This window comes from Equus przewalskii, chromosome 6 (assembly GCF_037783145.1).
Source record: "Equus przewalskii isolate Varuska chromosome 6, EquPr2, whole genome shotgun sequence".
Lineage (NCBI taxonomy): Eukaryota > Metazoa > Chordata > Mammalia > Perissodactyla > Equidae > Equus > Equus przewalskii.
The window spans coordinates 67,778,358-67,804,560 of record NC_091836.1 but is presented as its reverse complement, the minus strand read 5'-3'; the positions used below and the strand labels follow the sequence as shown (position 1 = coordinate 67,804,560).

At 51.5% G+C, this 26,203-nt stretch overlaps 1 protein-coding gene and 1 long non-coding RNA gene across 3 annotated transcripts; both read right to left on the bottom strand.

The window, feature by feature from the left end:
* Nucleotides 1-346: 346 nt before the first annotated feature.
* On the bottom strand, nucleotides 347-4,658 carry LOC103548234 (uncharacterized). 2 transcript variants are annotated; one of them, XR_011541125.1, is made up of 5 exons: nucleotides 4,508-4,629; nucleotides 3,178-3,242; nucleotides 2,726-2,810; nucleotides 2,135-2,298; nucleotides 347-1,699 (listed from the first exon to the last, which is right to left on the bottom strand). It is a non-coding gene; the product is annotated as an uncharacterized lncRNA (long non-coding RNA). The 2 variants fall into 2 exon arrangements; XR_011541126.1 differs by lacking the exon at nucleotides 3,178-3,242 and having other exon boundaries at nucleotides 4,508-4,658.
* A 13,394-nt stretch (nucleotides 4,659-18,052) lies between these two features.
* LOC139083949 (uncharacterized) lies at nucleotides 18,053-24,094 on the bottom strand. Its single transcript, XM_070624023.1, has 2 exons — nucleotides 23,347-24,094; nucleotides 18,053-23,170 (listed from the first exon to the last, which is right to left on the bottom strand). The coding sequence occupies exons 1-2, from the start codon at nucleotides 24,092-24,094 to the stop codon at nucleotides 23,010-23,012; spliced, it is 909 nt and encodes a 302-aa protein (XP_070480124.1). The 3' UTR covers nucleotides 18,053-23,009.
* Between the last annotated feature and the right edge of the window lie 2,109 nt (nucleotides 24,095-26,203).

Below are 26,203 nucleotides of genomic sequence, written 5' to 3'. Positions count from 1 at the left end.
AGGGTGCCCCTTGGTTTCTGAGAAGCCTCAGAGCCGACACTCAGGTGTAGCTGAGCCCACCTGGCTCTAGTGCCCGGCCCCCCCCAACACACACACACACACACACTTGCCCGGCCCAGCTCCTCTTCCTCCCATACCTCAGTCAATCTGAGAGCAGCCTGAGGGCAGCGCCTCCTTGGGACCCATCCCACCTGCACAGAACTGTGCTTCTCACATTTGATGACCACAGAACTCTTCACTTTCCAGGCTCCCTGAAACCCTCTCCTCGTCTCTCCTGTGACCACATCTTTGACTTCTTCCTTTCTCTCCAGCCTCTGACCCCTGCGTCCACCCAAGGAGCACTCACTCTGTACCAGGCACTTTATTCGGTTAACCCTCCAGACTCCTGAGAGCTACCATCACAATTCCCACTCGACACAGAGGAAACTGAGCATCATAGAGGGTTGGTGATCTGCCCGAGGGCACGCAGGGAAAGTGCTGGAGCGGGGCTCTGAGCCAGGCTGGCTGTCTCGGCTGGGAGGGCTCAGCAGTGGGCAGAGGACTGACCCAGGTTCTGGCTGTGGGAGTGGGAGTGGGGCATGGGGAGGGGCTTACCTGTACCTGGCTGGGGTGGCTTGGAGGGCTGCAGGGCAGGAGGGCGGTTCCTGTTACCCAGTGCTGAGTACCAGAAACTTAGAGCTTGAAACAGGGACGTTTACTTTGTTCTCAAACCTGCATTTGGGGAGGCTCAGAGGGCATCATTCGCCTCTGCTCTGCTTGACGTGACCTGGCTTGGTTGTAGTCAGGACCTGGAATCGTTTGAAGAGTCGTTCATGCATGTGTCCAGTGGCTGAAGCTGGTCACTGGCCAAGACCTTAACTGAGGCTGTTGGCAAGAGCACCCATAGTGTCCTTCTCATATGGCCTGGGCTTCCTCACAATATGGTGGCTGGATTCCAGAGACAGAGACAGGCAGGCAGACAGACAAACAGACAGGTGGAAGCTGTATTCCCTTCGTAGATTTAGCCTGGGAAGTTGTGGGATGACGATTCTGCTGCATTCTGCTCATTGAGCCAGTCACAAAGTTTTGCCCAGTTTCAAGGAGTGGGGCAATAGACTCCATCTCTCGATGGAGAATGACAAGTTTCCAGTGTGTGGACCTGGAAATGCTCCTGAGGCCATTTTTGGAAAGTACGCCTCCCACAGGGACCTCCTCTCCTGACCTCCCATAGCAGTCCCACTTCCCTGACCTGGCAGGACACTTCCAGAGGCTCAGCCCACACAGCCTCTCTCAGCCCTGCCTTGGAAGCGTGGTCCTGAGTAGTTGGGGGTGGAGACAGTGAGCTCTCACTGCATGCCAGGCCCTCCCCGGGTGCTTCCATGCCTTATTGCATTCGATCCCCACCAGGATCCACATAGTGGCAATGTGGCCCCTGATTGTAGGTGAGGAGACTGAGGCTGAAGACTCACCGAGGCCACACGGAGGCCCCAGTGAGGCTGGGATCTGAGGCCAGGTCTGTGGCTCCAAAGCTCCTGCTCTCGCCCCTGCACCAGCTGCCCCCAGGCTCAGGATAGGGAAGGACTGAGGGGGTGAGGGATTAAGAACACAGGCCTTGGACCAGAACAACTTGGGTTCTCACTGAAGCTCCTTGACCCTGGGCAGGTCACTTCATCTCTCTGAGCCTCAATTTCCATGTCTGTCCAATGGGCCATCACAGACTCTAAAAAACACACCAAACCAATGAAATAAAATAATCTGTGTTACCAGCTCGGCACAGGCTCTGGCACATCACACGCGGTACCCAGGCTGCCCCGCCCTCCCTAGACAGGACCCGCTCGTCTGTGGGGCAGAGCAGGTCCGTGGCTGCCCGAGGACTGGGCCTTCTGCCATTTACCAAGGGGGGAGTCCCCGGGCTCCTGTTGGCTATTTTTAGGTCTGTGTGGGCAACCACAGAACCACATGTGGGGTTTACCACGGCCTGGCCAAGCTCGGAGGAACAAGAAAACACTTCTCGTGACAGACGGTGGACATCTGAGGTCAGGATGGGCCTCAGTCTTTTCCAGCATCTCTAGGTTGACTTCGGACAAAGTCAGAGAGCCTCTCCAGGTCTCAGTTTCCCCATCTGTAAAGTGATAATCTTAGCACAACGGCTTACTGTGTGCCAGGTGTGGACGGAACACGGTGTCAACTTGCGTGGTCTCACATGATCCCCGCTGTGAGAGAGGCTGGGGGCGCAGACGTTGCTCAGCTAGAAGAGGGAGCAGGAGTGGAACCAGGGCCAGTCCATGTCCCCGCCCTGCTTCCAGCTCCCCACACAGCCTGGAAGCAGTTCATGAGGATTAGCTGAGATTACGCTTGGGGGTGTGTTGTTAAACTGCAAACTGGAATGTAAACTGAGCAGGCCCAGGGATAGCCGGGCTGGGAGCTTAGCCCTATCTTCCATGGAGATGCTTCCCAGGCCCTCCCTACCCGAGCCTTCCCACTTGTTCATCTGCTTTCCACAGCAGGCATCCTTGTGAGATTTTCTTTTGGCTCTACTCCCCCCACCAAAAAATGCTTTAAAAGCCACTGAGGGGCAGACTGAAGACCAGAGGTGGCAGCAATACTCCCCAGGGCATGCAGGGGGTGCTGAGGCCCTGGGTGTCCCAGCCCCTTCACCAGGCTGGCCTGCAGCCGTGGCCCTTGGGGCCTCCGCCCAGTTCTCGGAGGAGCCCAGGCCTCGGGCCCACCTCCCTTCCTCACTCACGTGGGGCCTCTGACGTTCTCACTCTTCAAGTCCAGGAAACCATGTTCCTGGAAGAGCCACCAGCCACGGTTAGGACTTAGAAGCTCTGTAGTTCCCCAGGAGGAAAGGAAAGAAAAGGACAACAAGGGTACGTTTGTGCATGCACATACCTGCAACCACACACACTCATACACACCACACATATCACACGTGCACGCACACGCTTCACGTACAGATTCACCCATGTACACACATTTGTAGATCTCCACACAGGCACACAAAACACTCATTCCCACAGCATCCCACACATACACATTTCACCCATCCACATTCCTACTTTAAGATGCACCTACAGGGCACACTCGCATCCTACAGAAACGTGCACACACATCCCACACACTCATGCAGATTTACATCAACACACAAGCATGTATTCACACAGAAAGCACAAACATATGCATACTTGTACATACCCAGTCATCAGACACGTCCATGGATCAACAGGTACATAAACTCAATACACTTGCATGGTGAAAGCCTGTAAACAAATGGATGCTCGCACAAACACACGCACGCCACACAAACACGGTCTGCATAAATACTTCATTCACATATACTCACACACAACAGCAATAAACACAGATACACAAGCATTTGTATATGCATAACAGAAACCACACACCACAGCCGTCCACATGTGCAAACACATGTGCACATGCCTGCATGCTCACACACACATGTACCCTTGCATGCACATATACAAGCTCACCAACACTGCACACAGGGCACACACTGCCTTTTCTGGCTCCGTTGTTGCTGAGGGATCCTGCAAATGTGCAGACACACAAGTACCTAGTTCCGAGTCACCTGAAAACCCCCAGCCCCTGGGTGTGTGGGAGGTGAGCCAGACGCCCTCCCTGCGGGGGGCACAGTGGAAAGTATGACCCAAGTTGACTTTTGCAGTAAAGCAAAGGTGAGGATTTTTTCCACCCTGTTACCTCACTGTATCGGGGTGACCAAGGTCACCATTGCTAATCCGCCCCATCAGCCCTCCAACCCTCGAGGACATTCAGGTCCCATGTCAGAATTCCATGTCCTTAGTGTACTAACTCACCAACGTCCTAGCCCGCTGCGAGCCGGGCCCTGGGTAAGGGTTGGGGAGAGGAGCTGGCCCTGGGCCCTGCCCGCGGGGCGCTCAGCCAGGAGGCGGCTGGTGCATGGGATCTGTGCTCCCATGGCCAGTTTGCCAAGTGATCAGTCTTGCACATGACTGGTTTGCTAAACACACAAATTTGTCAATTTACTATTTTTTCTTTCAGTTCAAAAGTATCCAGCAATTTAATTAGATGGATTGGAATTTGTTTTCGTTTTGTCTTCGTAACAGCATTTTAAGGAATGTTCAAAAGTTAAAGGTCAGGGGTTTATTAAAAGCACTTAATAGCTGTAATTGGAGAAGGACTTTCTGGGGACGTCCACTAGGAGCAGGGCATTCTGGGGGCCCTGCAGCATGACAGGCTTTCTGGAACCACTGCCCCCCAGGGGCTATGTGACCTGTACCCGGGTTCTCTGACTTGCCCTGTGCTCTTGGCCATGTCCCTTCTCCTCTCTGGGCCTCAGCCTCGTAATGTGCAGGGAGCTCACCCTTAGGGCCTTGCTGGCATTGAATGAGTCCCCTGGGGCTTCCTGTGACCTCAGTCTCCCAGTGTGGCCAGGTCCAGGCCACAGGCACTGGAGAGGGTGCTGACTCTGTTGGGGGGCGCCCAGCCCTGCTTGGAAGTCATAGATCTAACAGTCAACACTCACCTATATTGTGTTGGTGCCTCTGTTTGAACCGCGACATTTCTGGGTCCTGTCCCCAGCCCTAGGCGGAGGGGCCTCGCGTGCTCTGAGAGGGGAGCAAGGGCTGCAGAGGGTGGGGCCCAGCTAACTTTCCTTTCCTGGTAACATGCTCGCTAACCTCATTTCCTTTTTCTGAAGGGAAATGCCATTGACATCACACAACTGGATTTTCAGCGAAGCCACACGAGAACTCGTGATCCTCCTGCAGGCCAGAGGGATGTACACAGGAGCTGGGTGCAGATCCGTCCAGGGGTGGATTCGGAGAAACCCTGATCTGAGGTTCCTACCCCTTGCTTCAGAGATGGGGATCCCTAGGCCAGAAACGGGCAGAGACATGCCCTGGAGTCCACAGCCAGAGAGCAGAGTTAGCGCCCAAACCCAGGCCCCTGCCTCCCAGCCAGGGCTCTAGATGGAGGGGCCTAACATGTTCCCTTCACCCCATCTTAATAACGGCACCAACACCCGCCAGGAACCCCAGCCAGGAACCAGCCTCAGCATGGACTCCTCCCTCACAGGCACCTCCTCACTGCAGCTACCCTGCCCCTCCAGCCCGTCCCCCCGCCACAGCCCAGCTCAGGCCTCCCGTCTCCCTCTAGGACCCCTACCCAGCCTCTGCTCAGGTCTCTCCACACCCATCCAGGCCTCTTCCTCCAATCTCGCCAGCTGCCTGGTGACATTGCTTAAACACAGAGCCCACAATGTCCCTCCCTAGCTTACACCTTTCCGGGCCTTCCTGGCTGGGCATTCAAGGCCCTCCAAGATGTTCCCATGTTCCCCTTAGCCTCTAACTCTGATCTGTCCCTTTGCTCCCTCAGTGCAGAGATCACTTGCCATCCCCAGATGGGGGGCCTTCTTGCACTTGCTCATGCTCTTCCCTCTGCTGGGAACTCCTCCCTCTGCACGCACATGCCTGCTTAAGTTTACTCCTGAGGGAGGTGCAGCGTTCTGGGATCTGCCCCCACCACCGCCTTGGAGAAAATTGATCTCTTTGGTTGACACGTCTTAGTCTTCCTCCCACCTCCTTGAGAGCAGCAAAGACATTTTATCGTGGAAAATTTCAAGCATACACAGAATAGAATAGTACAAATAACCCTAGGCCTTCCTGACCTGGCTTCAACCCTCACCAACTCAAGGCCACTCATTTCAATTATATACCCCGCCTCCTCCGCTGGGGCAAATCCAAAACTTCAAATCACTTTACCCATAAATATTGCAGTATGTGTTTCTAAAAGATAAAGGCATGACCAGAATACCAATACTCATATTTAATAATAATTGTTTATCAAATATCCAGTAGTGTGTAAGTTTCCCCAGTTGTCTCACAGATGATCTTTCAAAGTTCATTTGTTCAAAATCAAGATGCAAACAAGGTGCACACATTTCGCTTGGTGGTTGGGTCCCTGAAGTTTCTTCCAGTCTATAGGTTTCTCCCCACTCTCGTATTTTTTCTCCTACTTATTTGTTGAGTAACAAGTGTGTCCCTGTAGTTTTCCACATTCTGGACTTCTCTCCCTTCATCCCTCGTGGTGTCATTGAACGTAGTCTTCGGTCCCCTGCCTTTCCTATAAATTGGTAGTTAGGTCTAGAGACTTGATTCCATTCAGAGTCCAAGTTTGGGCAAGAACCCTTCACGGGCGGTGTGTGCCTCCTCACAGGCACAGTGTTTGGTGGTCTGTCTTTCTATACATTTAGAAGCCTTGATCGTCAGTACCTAGATCCACAATTTTGTTAGAGATTTGCAAAAAAAAAAAAAAAAGGATATTTTAATTTTATTCTTCCTTCTTCATTTATTAGCTGGAATACTTCTCTCAGCAACTCTGGTTTCTCTGAGGTCCAATCTATTCAGGAGAGGCAGGATAGATGCTTGGTGCTTGCACCTTATTTATCAGTTTCCAGAATACTGAGTTGATTCCCTAACATTCTCCAAAGGTGAACAGCAAGGCATTTTTGGTCGTTGGTTTGGTTTTGGATTTTTGCATCCTTCTTATCTCATCGTTTTTAATGCATTTGCTGTGTTTCAATCCATTACAGTTATTACTCTTGTTATCACTCAAAATGCCCCATCTCTGGCCAGTGGGCATCTCTGTTATTGGCTTCTTAGTTCTTTTGACCTGACCCAAAGAGTGTTTATTAGCTTCCTGGCTTTCTGGTATGATAAGATGTTCAGGTTTTTCTTGTAGATTTTCTGCCCAGACCTGGAATCAGCTATTTCTCTGTGAAGCCCTGGTTCTTTGGTGAGAAATGGTATTTAGAGACCACAGATCTGGATGTTAGGGGTACCAATGCCATTTGGCTGGTCATTGCCTCGAGGCATTTTTGGTGTGCAGAGCTGGGAAATATTTTTTCTTAAGAAAATATTCATGAAGAGTTCCTATTGATGTTTTAAATAAAACCTAAGGCTATAGAGCTTTTACTTAAGTTCTTTGATTTTATATTTGTCTCTCTTTTCTCTAAAGCTGAAAATCTTGCCTCCTAACGATGTTAACGTGATTACCGATTTGCTTTCTCCCACTTTCTCTATATATTATAAAAACTTTAGAATAACAATACTGGTAGTATTACTAACAGTAGGATGACGGAAAGCACTTTACAATTTGTTTGCAGTTCTTTTGTCTTTAGAATAAATATCCTGCTAGTGAAGTGTAGTCAAGACACCAGCTTTTTGCATCACTTGAAGTAATTCAACTCTGCACGGGGAGGCCACCAACTCAGTGCAGTCGTTTATTTTACTTTGCTTTCGATTTTTGAGGGATTGCTTTTGACTTTTATTTCAGTTTAATTCTGTTTTATTTTGAAGTAAAGCCTTTACCTCATTCTAAACTTAATCTACAAAATGAGGCATATTCAGAGCAGTCTAGTTTCTACCCTCCTGCCCTCCACCCTGTTTCTTCCCTCCTCCAACAGATAAGAATTTTAAACTTTTATTTTTTATATTTTAACTTATTTTTTTAAATTAAAGAAAATATGCATTCCCTTCCCTTTCTTTGATAAATGATAGTGTACTATATATAGTTTATTCCACTTTGCTTTTTTACTTAACATTGTGCCCTGAGACCATGTCATCACAGCATGTAGATACCGTCCTCATTCCCTTTTCTAGCTGCAGAGTCATCCGTTGCGTGGTCCACGAACCCTTGTTGATGGACATTTGGGTCATTTCTAGTGGTTTACTATTGCAAATAGCTTTATGCATACATCATGTCTTATTTTTGCCAGTATCTCTTTGGGATAGATTTCTAGAAGTGGGATTGCTAGGTCAAAGGGTAAACACACATGTAATTTTCCTAGAAATTGTGAAATTCCCCTCCATCTCGGGCTGGCACCATTTTATATCCCCACCAGATGTTGTACGAGAGACTGTGTTCCCACAGTCCCGCCAACAGAAGATGCTGCCAAACTTTTGGCTTTTTGCCAATCCGATAGATGAGAGATGGTCTCCTGGCTTAGTTTTAATTGGTATTTCTCTGATTAGGAACAAGGTTAAACATCTTTTCATATGTTTAGATTCTGATTCGCTTTTGAGTCCCCAGCCCCCAGCCGCACAGACGAAGCCCTTAGGTGAGATTTCTAGAAGGAAGGAAAGAAGGAATGAACACGCAATGAAGAAATCGAGTCTTGAAGAGGGTGGCTGACCTGCCCAAGGTCACGCGTCCAGTTATCGCCAGAGCTGAGACTGGAATTGTTCTCTTTTTTCTTCTCTTGTCTAAATATTTTTCAAGGTTGGAAAGCACAGGAAAGTATAAACCTAAGAAAAATTTTAATCTTTCTAGCCCAGGTCAACCATTTTTAGCATTTTAGTCTATTTCTTCCCAGTCTTTATGCATTTTTGTCAGTTATGAGCACACCACGCATATGGTTTTGTATTCCATTCTTTCTCACTTAACACTTTTCCATGTTAATAACAACTCTTTGCAAACATAATTTTAATGGCGTCACAATATTTCACCATCTGAATACACATTAGTGTATTTAACCTTTCTGTTACTGCTGGACTTCTAGATTATTTGCAGATTTTTGCTACTATAAATAAATTCTGCCGTATTCGTCTTTGTCCACGTTGTGGATTTTCCCCTTAGGACTGATTCCAGGAAGCGGAGCTCCTAGGATCCCAGCACTGAGTTCCAAGCCCAGGACTTTCCTTGGCTGCACTCAGAGGAGACTGGTTGTTAAGTTCTGCCCCTGAGACTTCCCAGAGTCCCGGGCCGGGCCAGGTTCTCAGTGCCCATGACTCAAGTAGAGACATACTCACCCCCGAGTCAGATCAGAAGATGGCCAAGCTGGGTGGGATGGAGCCCACTCAGGGTGAGACATCACCGTCTCCCGCCATCCGCTCCGTGCTCCCTGCCTTCCCAGCTATGGATGGACACTCTGGAACCAACAAGAGGAAACTGCACACAGCAAGGTCAAAGTCGGTGGAGGGAGCAGGCGATAGCCATGCTGGGCCATGTGGTCTCTGCTTTGGAAGCACTCACCAGCCGGTGGAGCAGACCCTGGGGTCAGACCCTCCCACCCTGGGAAGGGCTCTGTGATAGAGTCAGACACAGTGTCGCTCACAGATGGAGGGGTCTCGGAAAGCTGCCTGGAGGAGGCATCCATTGAGTTTAGTAGTGAGGAATATAGGCCTTATTTGACAGATGAGGTCGGGCAGTGGCCAATCCTGAAGGGCCCTATAAGTCGGATTATGGATCCTGGATCCTGTCAAATAGGCAGTGAAGCAGGGGGTAACAGAGTCAGGACTGCATTAAGGACAATCCCTCTGGCTGCTGTGTGGGGGGCAGGACTGCAGATGGAAGCTGGACAGACTTAGAATGAGGCCCATACCCGGGCAAGAGGCATGAAGTCCTGATCAGAGCAGTGGCCATAGGATGGGAAAGGAGGATGGAGACAGTGACATGGGGTGTACAGTCGATACTCAAAACAGAAAAAGTTACGTCCATTTACAGACGTCCCATAGTGTACAGGAGAGTCTTGGACTGAGAGTCAAGGTACCTGGGTCCCAGTCGCAGCTCTGTGTGACTCAGGGCAGGTCTCTCATTTATATCTGGGCCTCAGTTTCCACTTTTGTACACCAAGGAGGTTGCACCAGGTCATCTCTGAGATCTCTTATATTCTGAAAACACTGTAATCCTAAGGCTGCAAAATGGCCGAGGTCCCTGGAGGGGAGAAGAGGAAAAAACCAGAGGCTGAGCGGAGGGCGCAGCCCAGGCTAAGGTATGGGGTCCAGGCCCTCCGTCTCCCTGCCCCATGAATCTTGCAGCATTAATATCAGCGGGGTGGCCCCTGGGCCAAGGCCAGAGGCCAGCTGTGGAGAGGGAGGAACTGTCTGGCTCGGGGAGCAGAGAGGAAAGAACGCAGAGCTTCCCAAAAGCCATGAGACGTCAGCTCCGGCCGGGGGCCCAAAGGCTTCACAACTGTCCTCTGGGCTTGAAGATCAAGAACGCGCCAACGTGGGGAGGGCAGCTGGCTCCCTTTCCATGATCAGAAACTGCATGATGACGAGGGGAACCAAAGATGCCTTTGGCTGTAAGAGAAAACCCTGCCTCCGAGGAAACGTATCATCTCGCACCACTGCGCGGGGCGAGGGGGTGGCTCCAGCCCCAGCAGCAGCTCCGGGTGTCATCAAGAACACAGGCTTTCCTAGTTCTCTCTTGTCCTTAGCTGGTCCCCCTTGCGGCTCCAAGGCGGCTGTCACTCTCCTCGGGGTTGCCAGTGGCAATGGGGGCTACACATTTCCGTGTGAACATCCAGCTGGAGAGGGCAAGAGAGGACTTCTCTCCCAACCCTGGACTGTAAGGCCTTTTCTTTGGTGCAAATAGGATGACTTGGGCCACGTTTCCAATCAAGAACCGTCTCTCAGGGAAGGCCACATGCTGATTGCCTTAGATTCACTGGGATCTAGCGAAAACCCAGGAGTGGGGAGAATGAGCAGAATTGGGGTCCTCTGAGGAAGGAAGAGGGGAATGGATGCTGGATGGGCAACCAACACATCCATGTGATGACGGGCCTCGGTCCCCCATCAGCTGGTCGGATCCCACCCAGCCTGGGGGTCAGCAGGACAGGCGTCATCTCTAGATGACCCCTGAGGCCTGGAGAAGCGGAGTAGCTTGCTTGAGTCACAGAGCGGGTAAATGGCAGAGCCTGAATTGAGAAAAATACACACACAGCAAACAGACTGAGCAGGCTCAAGGGGCCAACCCTGGAATCAGGCTCCTGACCCTGTTCCCTCAGGCAGGGGGCCTGCTGCCTCCTCAGGGCGCCCTCTGTCTCAGAGCTCACCTTACAGGGATGGACAGCCACCTCCCTCTCCGGCCTCAGTGTGAGGCTTCCCAAGACCTTCAGGATCCGAGGCCAGGGGTATGGGTTCGACTCCAGGCTCTGAGCCTCTGTGTCCTCCTCTGTGAAGGGGGACAATGAACCCCACCTTCACCTCTTGGCGTAATTGGGGGGGGGATCAAGTGAAATGAAGAGATGGTGCTTCACTAACTGCGAAGGGCTGTGGAAGCATCGGGTTTCCCTTCTCCAGGTGGAAACGCGTCATTCCATGGGCCTCGTCTGCACTGGGAGATGTCAGAAACAGGCAGCCAGAGGGACTGAGGAGACAGCCGGATGTGGACCCATTCAACCACAAATGCATGGTTGGAATCTCTCAGTGAATGGGTGAGGAGATACGTCCAGAGAGGGACAGCTTACGAGCCCAAGGTCACAACAGGGCTAGAACCCAGCCCCCTGCTCCCAGCCCTGCCGACCCTGCACCAGGCCCCGAGGGTTGAGTGAGGTCCACTGCCCAGCCTGAGGCAGGACGGTGCAGCTGCAAGACGGCCCATGGCCGCCAGCACATCCCCAAGTTTCTTGGGGGCCACTCTTCAGGGGTTCACTGAGGCGAGGCCACACTTCCCCTCGGGCGGCTTCCTGTTTGGCCAAACAATGACTCTTGCTGGGACCTGGTGCTAGCTGGCTGCCGCTGTTGCCAAGGCCTTGACTTCTTGCATGAAGTGGGGGGATCCTGGCCCCTGGGGATCTGCTGCTGGCCTCCCCTGGCCAGGAACCCCACACTCAGATGTGGCTTTGGGCCCCATTGAATTCGGTAGTCCCTTCAGGTACTGATCACACACATGAGCGCCTTCTGTTTGCCGGGCTCCGTCTGGGTACCCGGCACACAGGGATGCACAAGACGAGAGTTTAGTGATTCTACCAACTTATATCATCTGCCCATGAGGGGCAGGACGTCTCACTAGGTACCAGCGATGCAGACAGGAATAAGATACCCCCTATAAACTCGCCGATTCAGCTGTTTGTCCTCTCAGTGCCTTGCAAGAGCTCAGAGTCGGTTGTCAGTCACTTACACGCTCGAGTGAATTAGTGCACTCAGCTCCTTCCTGAAGGAATGTCTCGGGGCACACCAGGAAGGGGTACTAAGGGGTGTGGGAAAAAGTAATAAAGATGAAATGTTTATGATGGCTTTTGTTTTTTTTGAGGAAGATTAGCCCTGAGCTAACTGCTGCCAATCCTCCTCTTTTTGCTGAGGAAGACTGGCCCTGAGCTAACATCCCTGCCCATCTTCCTCTACTTTATATGCGGGACGCCTACCACAGCATGGTGTGCTAAGTGGTGCCATGTCTGCACCTGGGATCCGAACCGGCGAACCCTGGGCCGCAGAAGCAGAACCTGCGCACTTAACCGCTGCACCACCAGGCCGGCCCCAATGGCTTCCTCTGATAGCGGAGAAAATCAAGATTCAGATAGTAAAGGGACTCCTCCAGGGTGGGGATGGAGCTGAGATATTGACTTGCGTCTTCAGACTCCAAGCCTTGCACTCCCACATGCTTCAAAGAGCATCCAATGCAACTGGAAGATTCACAGGACTGGAGATGCTGTGGGAGTTTCCCATGTGCACCTGGGGCGGGGACACTTGTGCTGTCGGGGAGATCAGACGACGAGAGGGAAGCATTGAGTGCCCTCTATGTGGTAGACACCTAGCCAGGTGTTAAGCCCGCCCTACAGACGAGGAAATGAAGGGGTGAAAACCTCCTTGGGCATCTGGAAAGTGGTGCAGCTGGCACTTCCTCCCAGGCTCCACGCTGTGTTGGTGCTTCTCCATCTGCCCCAGATCCGTCCTCTGTCCTGCTCTGTGTCCCGGAGGTTGGCTTCTGTGGATGCTTCACCTTTCCTTTAGGTTTGGCCAACGAGAGGCTGTGGCAGGACAGCAGAGAGAGAAGAGAGCGAGGTCAAAGCATTTGGTCCTCCTGCTCCCCTCTGCATGGCCACAGTCCTGGCAGCTCCGCCTTCTGCAGCTCCGCCTTCTGCAGCTCCAAGCACCACTGGCTCTGGGAGCACCATGGCCACCTCTCAACCTGTGGGCCTGGGAGGGGAAGCGCTGCTAGTCTGGCTGCTCCTCACCCTCTGTTGGCTCCCTTCCCCCTGCGCATCCTTTCATGATCTCCCTTCAGCCCCTCACCTCGAGGGGCCCCATTTCCTCCTGGAACTCTGGTCAGGACTGAGCTGGACCCTTCTCCTACCTTCCTGACCTGCTCCCTCTCTCCATTAGGATGCCCCCCAATACCCCATCCCTGCCCGCCTGAGACAGGCAGTGACTTGGCAAAGTCTGCTTGCCCCCGGGCCTCCTGAATTGTTTCTGGGCTGGTGCTGCTGTGGAAACAATGAGAGGGAGGTCTCCAAGGGCTGGGACTGGCTCCCTCCACGTCTCCCGTTTCCTGGGACAGGTCGGATCTCCTGGGCTCCGGACCTAGAAGAAGCAGAGTGCCCCGCTGGGAGGTCTTGGGAGAGGAGAGGTCAGGACCCAGGCTTGTCTGCCCCTGCCCCAAGCTGGGGGTGAGAAAGGTACCAGAGACAGGGGAGGAGAAGCAGCAGGGGCTCCTCCTGCTGAGCTGTAGGACCCTTAGGAGTCGCCCAAAGCAGCCCTCTTGGTTCAGTGGCGGGAACAGGCCCAAGAGTGAGGGACAACATTGAGGTCACTAGGCGGATGCCTCCTAAGCCTGCTTCAAGCCCAACCTCCCTCCTGAGCACCACCACAGACCTCCACGTGCTCCAGAGACCCTCGCAGCCCACGGGAACCAACACCCAACTGGTCCCCTCCCTCCCTGTTCTCTCCCCACGTCCCCTCCATCAGGGAAAGGCACCAGAAGCCTGGAACCACCCCTGGCAGTCTCTCTCCACCCCCAACCCCTGACCTCATCCAGGTTCTCATCCAGTCCAGCAGGTCAACTCTCTAAACAACTCCCGACTGTGTCATCTTCTCTCTGGGCCGTTGCCGCTGTCCTAGTCTGGGCCTCGTCATCTACACTCAGTTCCAACAATGGCCTCCCCGCCTGTCTCCCTGACCCTAGTCTGGCTCCCTCCACTCTGTCCTCCGTTCGTCAGCCAGAGCGGGCTTTCAGAAATACAAATCTAAGCGTGTCTCTTCCGCGCTTAAATGGGGCCCAGACTCTTCGACCTGTGTGGTACAGCCGGGCCTCCCTCTCCACCTTACCTCTAAATCAAAACCCTATTTGATGGTCCGTCATCCATGGGTCTTCGCTGGCGTCTTCATGTGCGGCTCTGAGTCCGTTTCAGAATGGCCCCCGCCTCGGGAAGGGCTCCTCCTTGTTCCTGCCAGTGCCAGCATCACCCTCGTAGTTCGGATTTCTCCAAAGGCAGAGTGTGATGGCGGGCCTCGGCGCGATGGTTCCCTGGGGAGGCGATTCCAGGAAGGAGAGTGAGGGAGAGTGGGACAGGGAAGGAAGTAAAGCCCAGCTCGGGTGTGTCACATCCATCTCCACAGTGGGCGACAGGGCTGCACCCCACCAGGACCCTGCGAAGCCTACAGAACGCCTGTCAGGACCACGCACCTGCAGGATAGGAAGCTGGAAGTCGATCTGCTGACTCTTGCCCCACCGGGTGAGGACCTTTAGATCTCTTGGCTGCGTCGCCTGCCCAAGCAAGCTCCTGTGGTGCTGAAGAGCCTACGGCCGACGTGGAAACTCATGGCTCAAGCTTGCGGTAGGACGCTGGCCACGGGAGGTGAGCCTTGGCTGAAATCAGAAGTGAGCCAATGGATATGAAGATGGTTTCTGAAGTGGCTGTACAGAAACATTCCTTAATCAGTCGGTGCATCTGGCTTGTTGGAGCTCAGCTGCGCATGAGCTTCCCCGAGTTGCTAAAGAAGAGCCTGTGGTCAGAGTGTACCTGAGAGCTCTGGAAGGAGCATGGGCTTTGCTGACAGACTTCTTGGGTTCAACGCTGCTTTGGCTGGCACCTGCTGTGGGACCTCTAGCAGCCCACATCACCCTTGAGCCACCATGTCCTCGGCTGTAGAACAGGGACGATGATTTCTACCATACAAGGCATTCACCAGAATCAAATGTGTCCTCAGAAATGAATGCATACGGCAGAGTCTGATGCTGAATACAACTAGTCACGGCTGTTTCTTTCCTCTGTCACGAAGCCGCTGCCCTAGACCCTCCCTCACTCTGCTCCCTCAGCCGGGAGTACCCCATCTCCTCCAGGCCGTGGTGTGGCCTCCCACAGACACCCTGCCCTGGATTTTGGGCCAGCGCATCGGTAATCCCCTCCCCCACTCCCCTGCAGAAGCAGCTTCTGTGGGAACAGAGCGGAGGTGACAAAGCACACCACACAGCAACCACTTACTTCTTTTAAATCCCATGAGCCGTGTCTGTCTTTCCCGCAAATCCCTCTTCTGATCGGCTGCCTTCTCACACAGCGAACTGAGGGAGCCAGCGCCTCCGAGTCTATTCCTCCACGCTCATCCCTGCCCTTTGTGTTCTGGCCTCTGCTCAGATGGCATGGGTTGAACTTTGGCCCCCACCAAATTCGTATGTTGAAGTCCTAACGCCCAGGACCTCAGAACGTGACCTCGTTTGGAAACAGGGTTGTTGCAGATGTTCCTTAGATAAGATGAGATCATGCTGGAGCAGGACAGCCCCTAATCCAATGACTGCTGTCCTAACAAAGAGGGGGGCTTGGGCACAGGGACACACACCCAGGAGAGCTCCACGCGAGGAAGGGCACTGCGCTGCACAAGCCGGGGAACCGCCAGGAGCCAGGAGAGAGGCCTGGAACAGGTCCTTCCCTGGCCCCTTCAGAGGGAGCATGGCCCTGCGGACACCTTGATCTTGGACTTCCTGCCTCCAGAACTGGGAGACGACATCTTTCTGTTGTTTTAAGCTTCCCAGCCCCCACCCCCGCCCTGTGGGTACTTTGTTCCTGCAGCCCAGCAAACCCGTACATGACCTACAAGGGCAACGTTTTTTCTGCTACAAATATTCTTTTTCTATCCTTCCCTTCTCATCCACCCTTCATGTCTCTGTTGATGTGTTTATCTTTCTCGACTCCCCAGTGGACTGTGACGCTCTTGAAGGCAGGGGCTGTGTCATTCTCATGGTTGCAGCCTCAGAGCCTGGCCCAGGGAGTCATTCAGTAAGGGTTTGCTGGAGAATTCTTGAAAGAGGTAATTTGATGCTTGCCCTGGAAGGGTGGTCCAGGTTTGGATAGGCAGAGCTCCCAGAGGAAGGCATTCCAGGGAGGAGAATGGCCTGAGCAAAGGCACAGAGGCAGAAACGAGCCAGCAGCCCACCGGTGGCTGGTGCATGGGATTCTGGTAAGTACAGAGGCAGCGTGGGGCAAGAGGGCGGGAAAGGTGGGTGTCAGGGAATGCATTTGATTGGGTAGGTGATGGGGTAGTGGAAGCTGTGGAAAGGAGACAGAACAACATTAGGCTCTGGGAAGATTATTCAGCTGCAGAACGGACTAAAGACCCCGAGAGCAGGGAGCTGAGTGCCTGGGGCCACAGTCCAGGTGAGAGATGCCGAAGGCCTGAACCCTCAGCGGCATAAGGATGGGGAGAAGATGAGAGACCTGTAGGAGGAAGAAATGTGGGCCTGATGACTAGTTTGGAGGTATTTTCCCCTTCAAGGTGCCCGCCTCCAAGCTCCTCCTCTTTCTGAAGATGCCAAGCTGAGAATTTCCATGATGTCTGCGCTGACATATAAACCACCCCACCCCGGGCTGCTGAGGTTTCTGGTCCACAATTCAAAATGTCAGCTCATGGAAGCAGGTGATTTTTCCCCTTTTTTAATATCAGTTTTTAAAAATCTTTCATGAGTAACATAAGTTAACTGTATAAAAAATATGAAAATACTGTGGCATTGGATCTGATGAGTATAAGGCAAAAATTCCATCCAGTAAAAATGACTCTGGATAATCTGTTAAGTGGAAGGACCTGGGATATTAGAAAGTCAAAAGGTCAAGATGACACTGTGTAATTGCCTCTTGACTGTGACCTCCTTTTCCCTGGAGCATCAGGAGGCAAGGTCTAGTCCGAAGGGGAGAGCAGGCAGAATTTGGAGGTAGTGCGGGCAAGAGTAAATGCTTGCTGGGTATGAGTGCACTATATGGGCAAGTCAAAGAACAGAGTAAAAATCACCTGAAATCCTCCTCTCATTCTTATTTTTTGGCGAATATCTTCCTTCAGTCTTCTCTTTTTTTGCCCTAATGCACATTAAAAGCTATACTCAGTAGAGTATGAAGTACCTCCTGATGTGGTGACCTGAGAAACACACGACACCACCACTTCTGTGGTATTCCTGCCCAAAAAGGCAGAACTTGAGAGAGGAAACATCAGACAAACCCAAACTGAAAATCAGTCTACAAAATCGTTGGCCCAGACTCATCAAAAGTGTCAATGTCACAAAAGACGATGAAGATTGAGGGACTGTTCCAGACTAACGGAGACAAGAGTCACGGCAACCAAACGTAAAGCATGATGCTAGACTGGATCCTGGATCGGAGGGGACCTTGCTATAAAGGACATTATTGGAGCATTTAGTGAAATTTGGATCTCACCTGAGAATTAGATAATATATTATGGCAATGTTAAATTTACTGATTTGATAACTACACTGTGGTTAGGTAAGAGACTGTCTTTTTTCTTAGGAAATATGCGTTGAAATATTTGGGGTAATGATGTTTGCAGCTTACTCTCAAATGGTTGGAGAAAAAAAATGTGTATATATAGAGATAGCAAGTGACAATTGCTAACCGTTGGTGAATCTGGGTGAAGGATATATGGGAGTTCTCTGTACTATTCTTGCAATTCTTCTGCAAGTTTGAAGTTGTTTCAAAACTAAAAGTAAAAAGAAAAATTGCAGTCCAATTCGAATAAAACTTCAGTCTCTGGGAGAAAATATTTGCAAAAGACATACCTGATAAAGGACGGCTCCAAAAAAGAAATCTATTTACAAAAAAACAAACATAAAAAACACCTTCAGTCTACAACTACACTCCTATTAAGGGGATTAAAAACAACCACAATACCAAGTGTTGGTGAGGATGGAGACGAACATTGCTGAAGAGAATTAAAAGTTGAACAATCACTCTGGAAAACAGTTTGGCAGCGTCTCTGAAAAGTTACACATACACCTGCCGTAGGACCCAACACGCCCCCTCCCAGGTATTGACCCGAGAGAAACGAAAACTTATGTTCACACCAAAACCTGTATGTGAATGTTTATAGCAGTTTATTTATAATTCCAGCCGAAGACTGGAAACAACCCAAATGTTCTTCAATAAGCGAATGGTTAGACAAACTCTGATGCAGCGTTCAGTGGAATACTGCTCAGTATGAGGAAGGAGCCTCGAGACTTTCAACAGCGTGGATGACGCTCAAGTGCGTTGTAGTAGTGAAAGAGCCCAGACAGAAAGCTACCTACTGTGTGATTTTATTTATAACATTCTGGAAAAGGCAATACTGTAGCAGACACTATAACACATCTGTGATTCCTCGGGGCTGGGGATGGAGAAAGGAGTTGACTACACAAGGGCACAGGGGACTTTTTAGGGGGATGGAAACGTTGTACATTCTCACTGCGGTGGTGGTTACACAACTGTATGTTAACAAAACTGGGATCTTACACGTATTTTATAACCCGCTTTTTTCACTTCATACTACTATTGGAGCATCTTTCCACGTCAATAAATACACCTCTACATTCATATCATTTAAATGCCTGATCAGTATTCCCTTGTATGGATATATGATAACTGACTATATCAAACCCCAATTGTTGGCTGTTTTAGGTTGTTCCTAATTTTAGATTATTATTAATAATGCTGTGATTGGGTTAATTTACGCAAAGCTGATGAAGCTTTAGCTGCAGGGTCCCTCACTTGCTCAGGACCTTTCCACATGCCTGAGAAGGTCTAGCAATTTTATATTTGTGATTTTGTCTCCTTTTTGTAAAAGGGGCCCCCTACGCTGCACAAGCTTCAGGCTCCACAGAAGCTGGCTGTGCCCCTGGCGATGATAAACATCCTCACACTCAATTTTCCTTTGGCTGCATCTTTATTTCCTTGGGATAAACTCCTAGAAACAGAATTGCAGGGTTAAAGCAGATGCAAGTTTTTAAGATTCTTAGAACAAATTGCCCAAAAGCCCACCAGAAGAAGTGATCTAAGTTACACCCCAACCCAGCCCTGAACGAGAACACCCAAGATTGGGGTGGTTCCATGGGACTGTGTTTCTCTGTTATTGTGGCTCAGTTATAGCTGCCATTAGCACTATCTCCCAAAAGCAGGGGTCTTGACCTGAGATCCATGGAACCCATGGGTAGAATTCTTAGGGTCTGTGAACTTGGATAAGAAACAAAATTACATCTTTATTTTCATCATTAGCCTCTAATTGAAATGTAACAGCTCTTTCCCTCATGAATGCAGGCTGCCAATCCCCATAGTCTTGGCAATACCTGTGACGTTAGCAGTCCCACCCCCAGCAGAAATTACAGATGTTTCCATCTTGTCACCGTTATTGTAGATCTCACAAGAAATTGTTCATGCTCATCAGTGTTTCAAAACCACAGTAGTTATACTATCTGCTGCTAGATCTCATTATTTAATGTGCTAACAAAAAATCTGTATTACTAAATCACAATCATTTTTTAATATTCTAGTAACTGCATTAGATTGATTTGAATTGATTTCCTTTGTAATCGTGTGTATTTTTTGTTCTATGAATTTAAAAACCTTATTCTGAGAAGGGGCCCATAGGCTTCATCAGACTGCCAAAGTTTCCATGGCACAATAAAGGTCAGAACCCTTACTGTATGGGACTCTCACCTCACGCGTCCTTAGACTTGTACGTGACACAGAAGGAATTATACTTTCATGACCCCTGCCTGAAGCCCCGTGTCAGGTGCTGGGGTACAGAGGCGACAGGATAGCCCCCGCCCTTGAGGAGTCCACAGTCTAGGTGGGAGATGCAGTTTCACACTTCATCCCAATCATTGTCCTGTGGTCTGGGGGCCCAGGGTCTCAGACTTTCCAGAATTTTAAGAAAAATCAGAAATACAGATTTTTCTATGGGCCCATATAAAACAATTCTTCCAATTTTTAAATGTTGGCAATTAAACCAGATTTTTATAAACCAATGTGTGGGCCAAATAAAGCACGCCTGAAGGCTAAATCTGGCCCAGAGGCCACCAGTTCTCAACCTTTGCTCTAGGAGGAGAACAGAATTCCAGTTAGAGGGGAATAAATTCACTCTGTGGAACAAAATGGCGGGTATTCTGAGGCGGCCCCCAACCCACACCTTCACTCTGCTCCTGCAAATGAAGGAGACAGAAGATTGCAGCCCTGGTGTTGGGAAGAGAGGACATGGGAGCAGGAGCTCTGTGGTGGACAGTGTGGGTCCCCGCAACTCGGCTGCAGGCCTGGCCAGAGACAGACACCACAGCGGGGAGGGCGTCAAGGGACTGCAGGAAGAGTGACGTCATTAAATGACTGCATACCTAGAAAACCCAAGAGCCTGTAGCAGAGAAACAAGAAGCAAAAACAAGTGCAGAAACAAAAGAAACAGCTCACAAAGCCTACTTGAATGAAGAGGAAAAATTGATAAGGTTATTGGATACAAGATAAATATATAAAACCAATCACTTTTCTCTATTTTGACAATCAGCATGTAAAAATGGAAAGAGAAAAAATATTCCACTTACAATATTGAGAAAAAGTACAAAATAGAAATAAATATAACAGGAAAGACATAGGACCCATATGAAGAAAACTGTACGATCTTGTGGAAGGACTGAGCAAACGGAACAACATACCATGCTCTTGGATGAGAAGATTTAATATCATAGAAATGTCAAAACTCCCCAAATCAATTCCAGACAGAGTGAAATGGGTTTTTTTGTTTACTTGTTTGTTTTTGAGGAAGATTAGTCCTAAGCTAAGTGCTGCCAATCCTCCTCTTTTTGCTGAGGAAGACTGGCCCTGAGCTAACATCCGTGCCCATCTTCCTCTACTTTATATGTGGGACGCCTACCACAGCATGGTGTGCCAAGCCGTGCCATGTCCACACCCGGGATCCGGCGAACCCCGGGCCGCTGAAGCAGAACGTGAGCACTTAACCGCTGCGCCACCGGGCCGGCCCCAGAGTGAAATGTTTATACGGAAGAATGAATGCCTAAAAATAGCCAAAAATTTATGGGAAATAATAACAGTGCACCAGGACAGGCCTTATATGTATCAGAACAAACTCTAAAACCAATCACTAGAGAGAAATAGATCCATGAAACGTACAGAACATGAAATCCAGAAATGGAATCCAAATATATATCAGAATTTCACATTTGACAGAGCGAACTTCTAATTATTTAATAAATGATGCTGGCACAATTACTGTCCATCTGGAATCAAATAAGATTTGACCATTATCCAGCTTCATAATCAAAACTGCATTTCAGATTATTTAAAGATTTAAACGTAAAAAAGAAAACAAGAAAAAAAGAAAAGGAAAATTTAGGAGACCATACAAGCAATCCGAGTGAAACAAACTGAGAAGCGACAAAGGGACAGGGAGAGCTGAGCAGCATCGTGGGGCACCGTGCACAAGCAGAGTCAGCAGACAAATGAGAGACCTGGGAAACGTTTGTTATGAAGACGCTAGGGGAAGGTTAATAACTGCAGTGTACCAGGAGGTTTTACGAATTGATGAGGAAAAGACCACTCAACAGGAAAATGGGCAATTCAAGGGAAGAGTTGATCCAAATGGCCAAGAAACAGACGACAAGCTGCTCAGACGGAGCGGTAGGAAAGTGCGATTTAAAGGAACAGCGAGAGGCCACTTTACACCTGTCGCCGTGGCCTGCGTTTCTGGCAGGGAAGTGCCGGAAAAGGTACTCTCATGAGGTGTCTGTGGAAATGTGGAACGTGACTGTCTTTTTGAAAAGTAAGCTTTGTTAAAATTATATATAATATCCATCCATTGATCGAGAATCCCACTTATAAGTGCTTACCTGACAGACATACAACTCCCAGAGACAGCGGACATACAGACAAAGATGCTTTTGCAGCCTGTTTACAGTTGCAGGAAAGCGTAACCAAGTGGACGTCCCATCCATGTGAATGGCTGAAGCAACTACGGAACAGTCACCCTGTGGAATTTTATGGACTGTCAACAATGAATCAGAGCTACATCGGTTTGTTTGGGGGGGTTTCCTTAAAGTATTGTTGAATGAGAAAAGCAGGATGCAGGAAAATGTATATGAAATGACTCCATTTTTATAAAACGATACATGCATATGAGTATTTGCATATAATTTAAATGTGTCTGTCAATGATTACTTGACTATGGAGAAAACATACGGAAGGTTAGATATGAGAATGTTAGTAAGTTACCTAGGATGGAAGAGGAGGGTACAAGCTGACATAGCCGGTGCAGGAATGGAGGAGGGAGCCAAGCCCATCCTACGCCCACCCCCGAAAATTGAAAAGCAGGGGCCTTTGGATTTAAAGGACTGGATTCTCTTGTCCTGCAGCCTAGCTAGCCCCCTACCCGACAGTGCTTAACTCCTGGGACCCCTCCACCCCCCTGCCCCCTTAGCCACCCCTCCACCCTCCTATATGTGGCCTTCCATATTTTCCTTCGTGATTCTAGAATGGGGCAGCCGAGGCACCAGGGGGAGGGGAGGGAGGCTGGGAGGGTCCCAGTGTAGGGGCCACTTTCAGTGCGTGAAAATGGACCTGGGGCTCTAGAGTGAGCTCTCGCTCTCCCCAGGCATTTCGGCAAATTCATGGGAGTCAGGGGACCAGGCTGGAAGGAATATTAAGTCACTCACTCGACTTGAGTCCTCCAGTCTTAGCTTCAGATCTCGTCCTCGGAGGGGACTTCTCTGAGTCGGCCCATCCCAACTATTTCCTCTCATCATACTCATCACAATTTGCCATTTTGTCTTTATTCGTCTGTGTGTGTGTATGTGTGTGTCTAATGTCTATTTTCCCTAATAAACAGGGAGCACCACGAGGGGAGGAATCTAGTACTTAGCATGGTGTGTAGCAGGGGCTTAAGGAATATCGGTTGAATTCAGTAATTTACTTACTTATCCTCTTTTTCATTGACTCACTCTTTTATTCCCTTATTCATCCCAGAAACATGTGCTATTGGCCAACGACTTTTCCCCTATCCGAGTCTTCCACTTTCCGGGGTGGCTTTTTGGGGGTAGGTGGGGGTGTGGACGTGACTGCAGAATTCCGGGAATGCATCCACAACTTGGGAGAGCTGGGTGAGTCGGAAGCTCTCCAGGAAAGGAAGGAGGATTCCAGACAGCTGGGAAGTCAGAGCTGAGGGTGCGGAAGGATCAGAGAGGACACAGTTGGGAGTGATGGGGCGGAGGCTGGGCACAGGCAGACTCTTCTGCCTGCCCCAGGCCGCATCTTCCCACTGCCCGACTCCGGGCCTTGAGCCATTTGCTCGGCCCAGAGGAGCCTCTCCCCATCTCCACATGTTGAAATCCTACCCTTCCTCGCAGGGACAGCCCAGATGTCCTCGAAGTCTCCCCTCACTCCTGCAGCTGGAAGGGCCGCTCCCTGCTGCAAACAAACTCGGAGCACAAATCTGGACCTCCCTTGTGGCGCTGACCACTTCCTGCCTGTGCTGTGCCTCGGCCCCTCCCTCTTCCCAATCGGCAGAGGATCTGTCCGACTGTTCCCAGGGATCCCGCAGGGCCCAGCACAGAGCGGATGCTCAGCTCGCTCTGGCCTAACATGTGAACAGCACTGTGCATTGACTACAGTGCTGTTTTTCGGATGGGGAAATGGAGGCACAGACAGGCTGTGTGACTTGCCGTTGCTCCCCAAAGCAGTGGAGGAGCCCAGACTCAGCCCTGCGTTTCTGGTCCCAGAGGCAGTGCTCGCTCCAGGGCAGCTTGGTGGGAGGTGGGAGGGTGGGGTGGGGTGGGGTGGGAGCTGGGTCCTGAGAACCAGCAGGCCGGAGAGGTTTGGAGTTCGAATGGCCAAGTTCAGGGAAAGCACAGCTGGGGAGGAGCCAAGGTATTTATTATGCTTGGTCTGCAGCTCCAAACAGAGCTGATGGCTGGAGCTGCTCCAGCTCCTATAAACAGCTCGACCTCCTCCCCGCCCCCTCTCAGCCACCACAGCCCCACTGTTCAGTGAGATAGGGTGGGGGAGACGACCAAGGGAGAGGAGTGAGAAGAGAGAGGGAGAGGGCGGGGAGGGAGGAGAGGCAGGGAGGAGAAGAGAAGACATGGTCCTGCAGGGATCTGGAGGGTGGTGAGAGAAGCTCCTTTCTTTGCCTCACCACTGGCCACTGCTACCCCTGGGCAGCCCACACCCTGCATCCCCCTCTCTGTCTTCTGTGTCCCCTGTGTCTGTCTGAGAAGCCTGTCACCCACTCTCTGTCTGAGGGCTGGTCTCAATCCCCACAAGTTTTTCAGTCCTGGAGGGCGGGGGCATCCATTCAGGAAACATTTTCTGAACTCACCTTCTGTGTTGGCTCATGGGTCCTGAGGACACAGAAGGGGCACCAGGTAGGACCTCCCTCATGGTGGCAGGTCAGGCAGACATCCTGGTGCTGTGGCTGAGGGCAGCCTGGCACAGTGGGCAGCTGGAGGAAGGAAATCAGGGCAGTCTCCCTGGAGGAGGTGATGTAGGCAGGGTTGGAAAAGGAGGAGTTCAGCAGGTGGGTCTGGGTGGGAGGGTGAGACAGTTCAGGTAGAGGAGGTGGGAGAGAGCCTGGTGTTGGGGAGAGTCGGGCGGCCAGCCCCTGGACGTGCTCAATAATTGTCAGCTCTGAAGACAAGGAGGGAGGCGGCCAGAGAGATGTTCCTGGAGGGCTGTAGGGACCTGGACTTGCAGGACCTGTGAGCTGCCCAAAGGACAGGGGCACAGAACGCAGACAGCGGGTCCTGGTCCCCCAGGGGGTGCCCGCACAGGGAACTCAGAGGTGAGGCAGCTGGTGGGCCATGTGCTGCCTCCTCCCCTCCTGCCAGGACCTGTGCCCGTGGACTGAATGAGCCGGGTGGCCTGGCCCCGCAGGCTGTCTGTGACGGGGGCAGGTGAGGGCCTCCCCTCCTCCTAGAACTGCCGGATGCTCTGATGACCTACTTGGCAGCTGTGTCCACGTTTGGCTGAAAACAGGAATTTCTGCCTCACTGGGGGTCTTGACCAGGTGAGCGAACTCCCCTGTTTTCCAGGAAGAGGGGTCAGGGACCCGGGGGGCTCCCCGCCAGATCGGAGGTTCACAGAGCCCCGGGCTGAACTCAGCCCGCCCTCCTGCCTTCCCTGAGGCCTTTGTGGCGCACCTCCTGTGTGCAGGGTGTTGAGTCGCATGCCCCCTCACCCCCCAGCCCCATCCGTGAAATAGGCATTTACAACTTGCCTTTGGAGAGTAGGAGCTGGAGCAGGAACTGGGAGGTGAGAGGCCACGGCCCAGAGATGCTGGGCTGGAGAAGTCTCCAGGATGCTCGGGGGTGGGGAGACCAGGCAGCACTGGGCTGGCACCATCAGGAGAGGAGGTGCGGGGAGAAGGCGGGCACCTGCAGAGGCGGCAGTGTCTGGGTGTCCAGCAGCTGAGGACGGGAGGCGGAGCCACATGAGGACAAGCGCAGGGGGCTGCAAAGTGGGGGCGGGGAGGCAGGGGGACCGTCCCTTCCTCTAGACTCTGCTTCAGAGCCCCCTGCCTGCCCCACGCCCACCACTGGTGAGGTTGCACTTGTCCCCTCCCCCAGACCCCACAGCCTACACCCTCACCCTCCCACTCCCTTCCAGGAACCAGGAACGCTTTTCTGCTGGCCCCTCCGGCTCTTCTCCCAGGTTCCGCCTTGAGCGGCAACCTGCCACTCAGTTCTCCAGCCCCCGGGAGACCTTTAGCTCTCTTAGGGGTGGAGGGCTCTGGGTATCAGGGCTGGACACTCAGGAGGACCTGGAGACAGAGCTGTGGGCATCCTCGGAGCAATGGGGTGGCTATAGCAAGGGGGCGATGACCTTCCTGAGGGAGGAGGGCCTGGGATGGGGTCCTGGCGCTCGGCATTCAGATGCTCCAGGAAGATGAGCACACAGCAGGGCCCGAAAAGGAGTGGCCTGAGAGGAAGGAAAAGCATGTGTGGGGGGTCCTAGGTGCCAGGAGAGTGTGCCCAGGGAGGACGCGGTGAGGGGCCCCCACAGCCGAGGGGTCAAGGAGGTGCAGTCTGAAAAGTGCTGAGTTTGGCAAAGGACGCCTTCAGTGACCTTAGGCGGGACAGTGGGGGCACGGGAGGGGCTGAAGGCAGCCTGGGGTGGGTTGAGAATGGGGCAGGGGCAGCTACTTTCCCAAGAAGTTTACCCCTGAAGGAGGAGAAGGAAGGGAAAGCGGTTTAA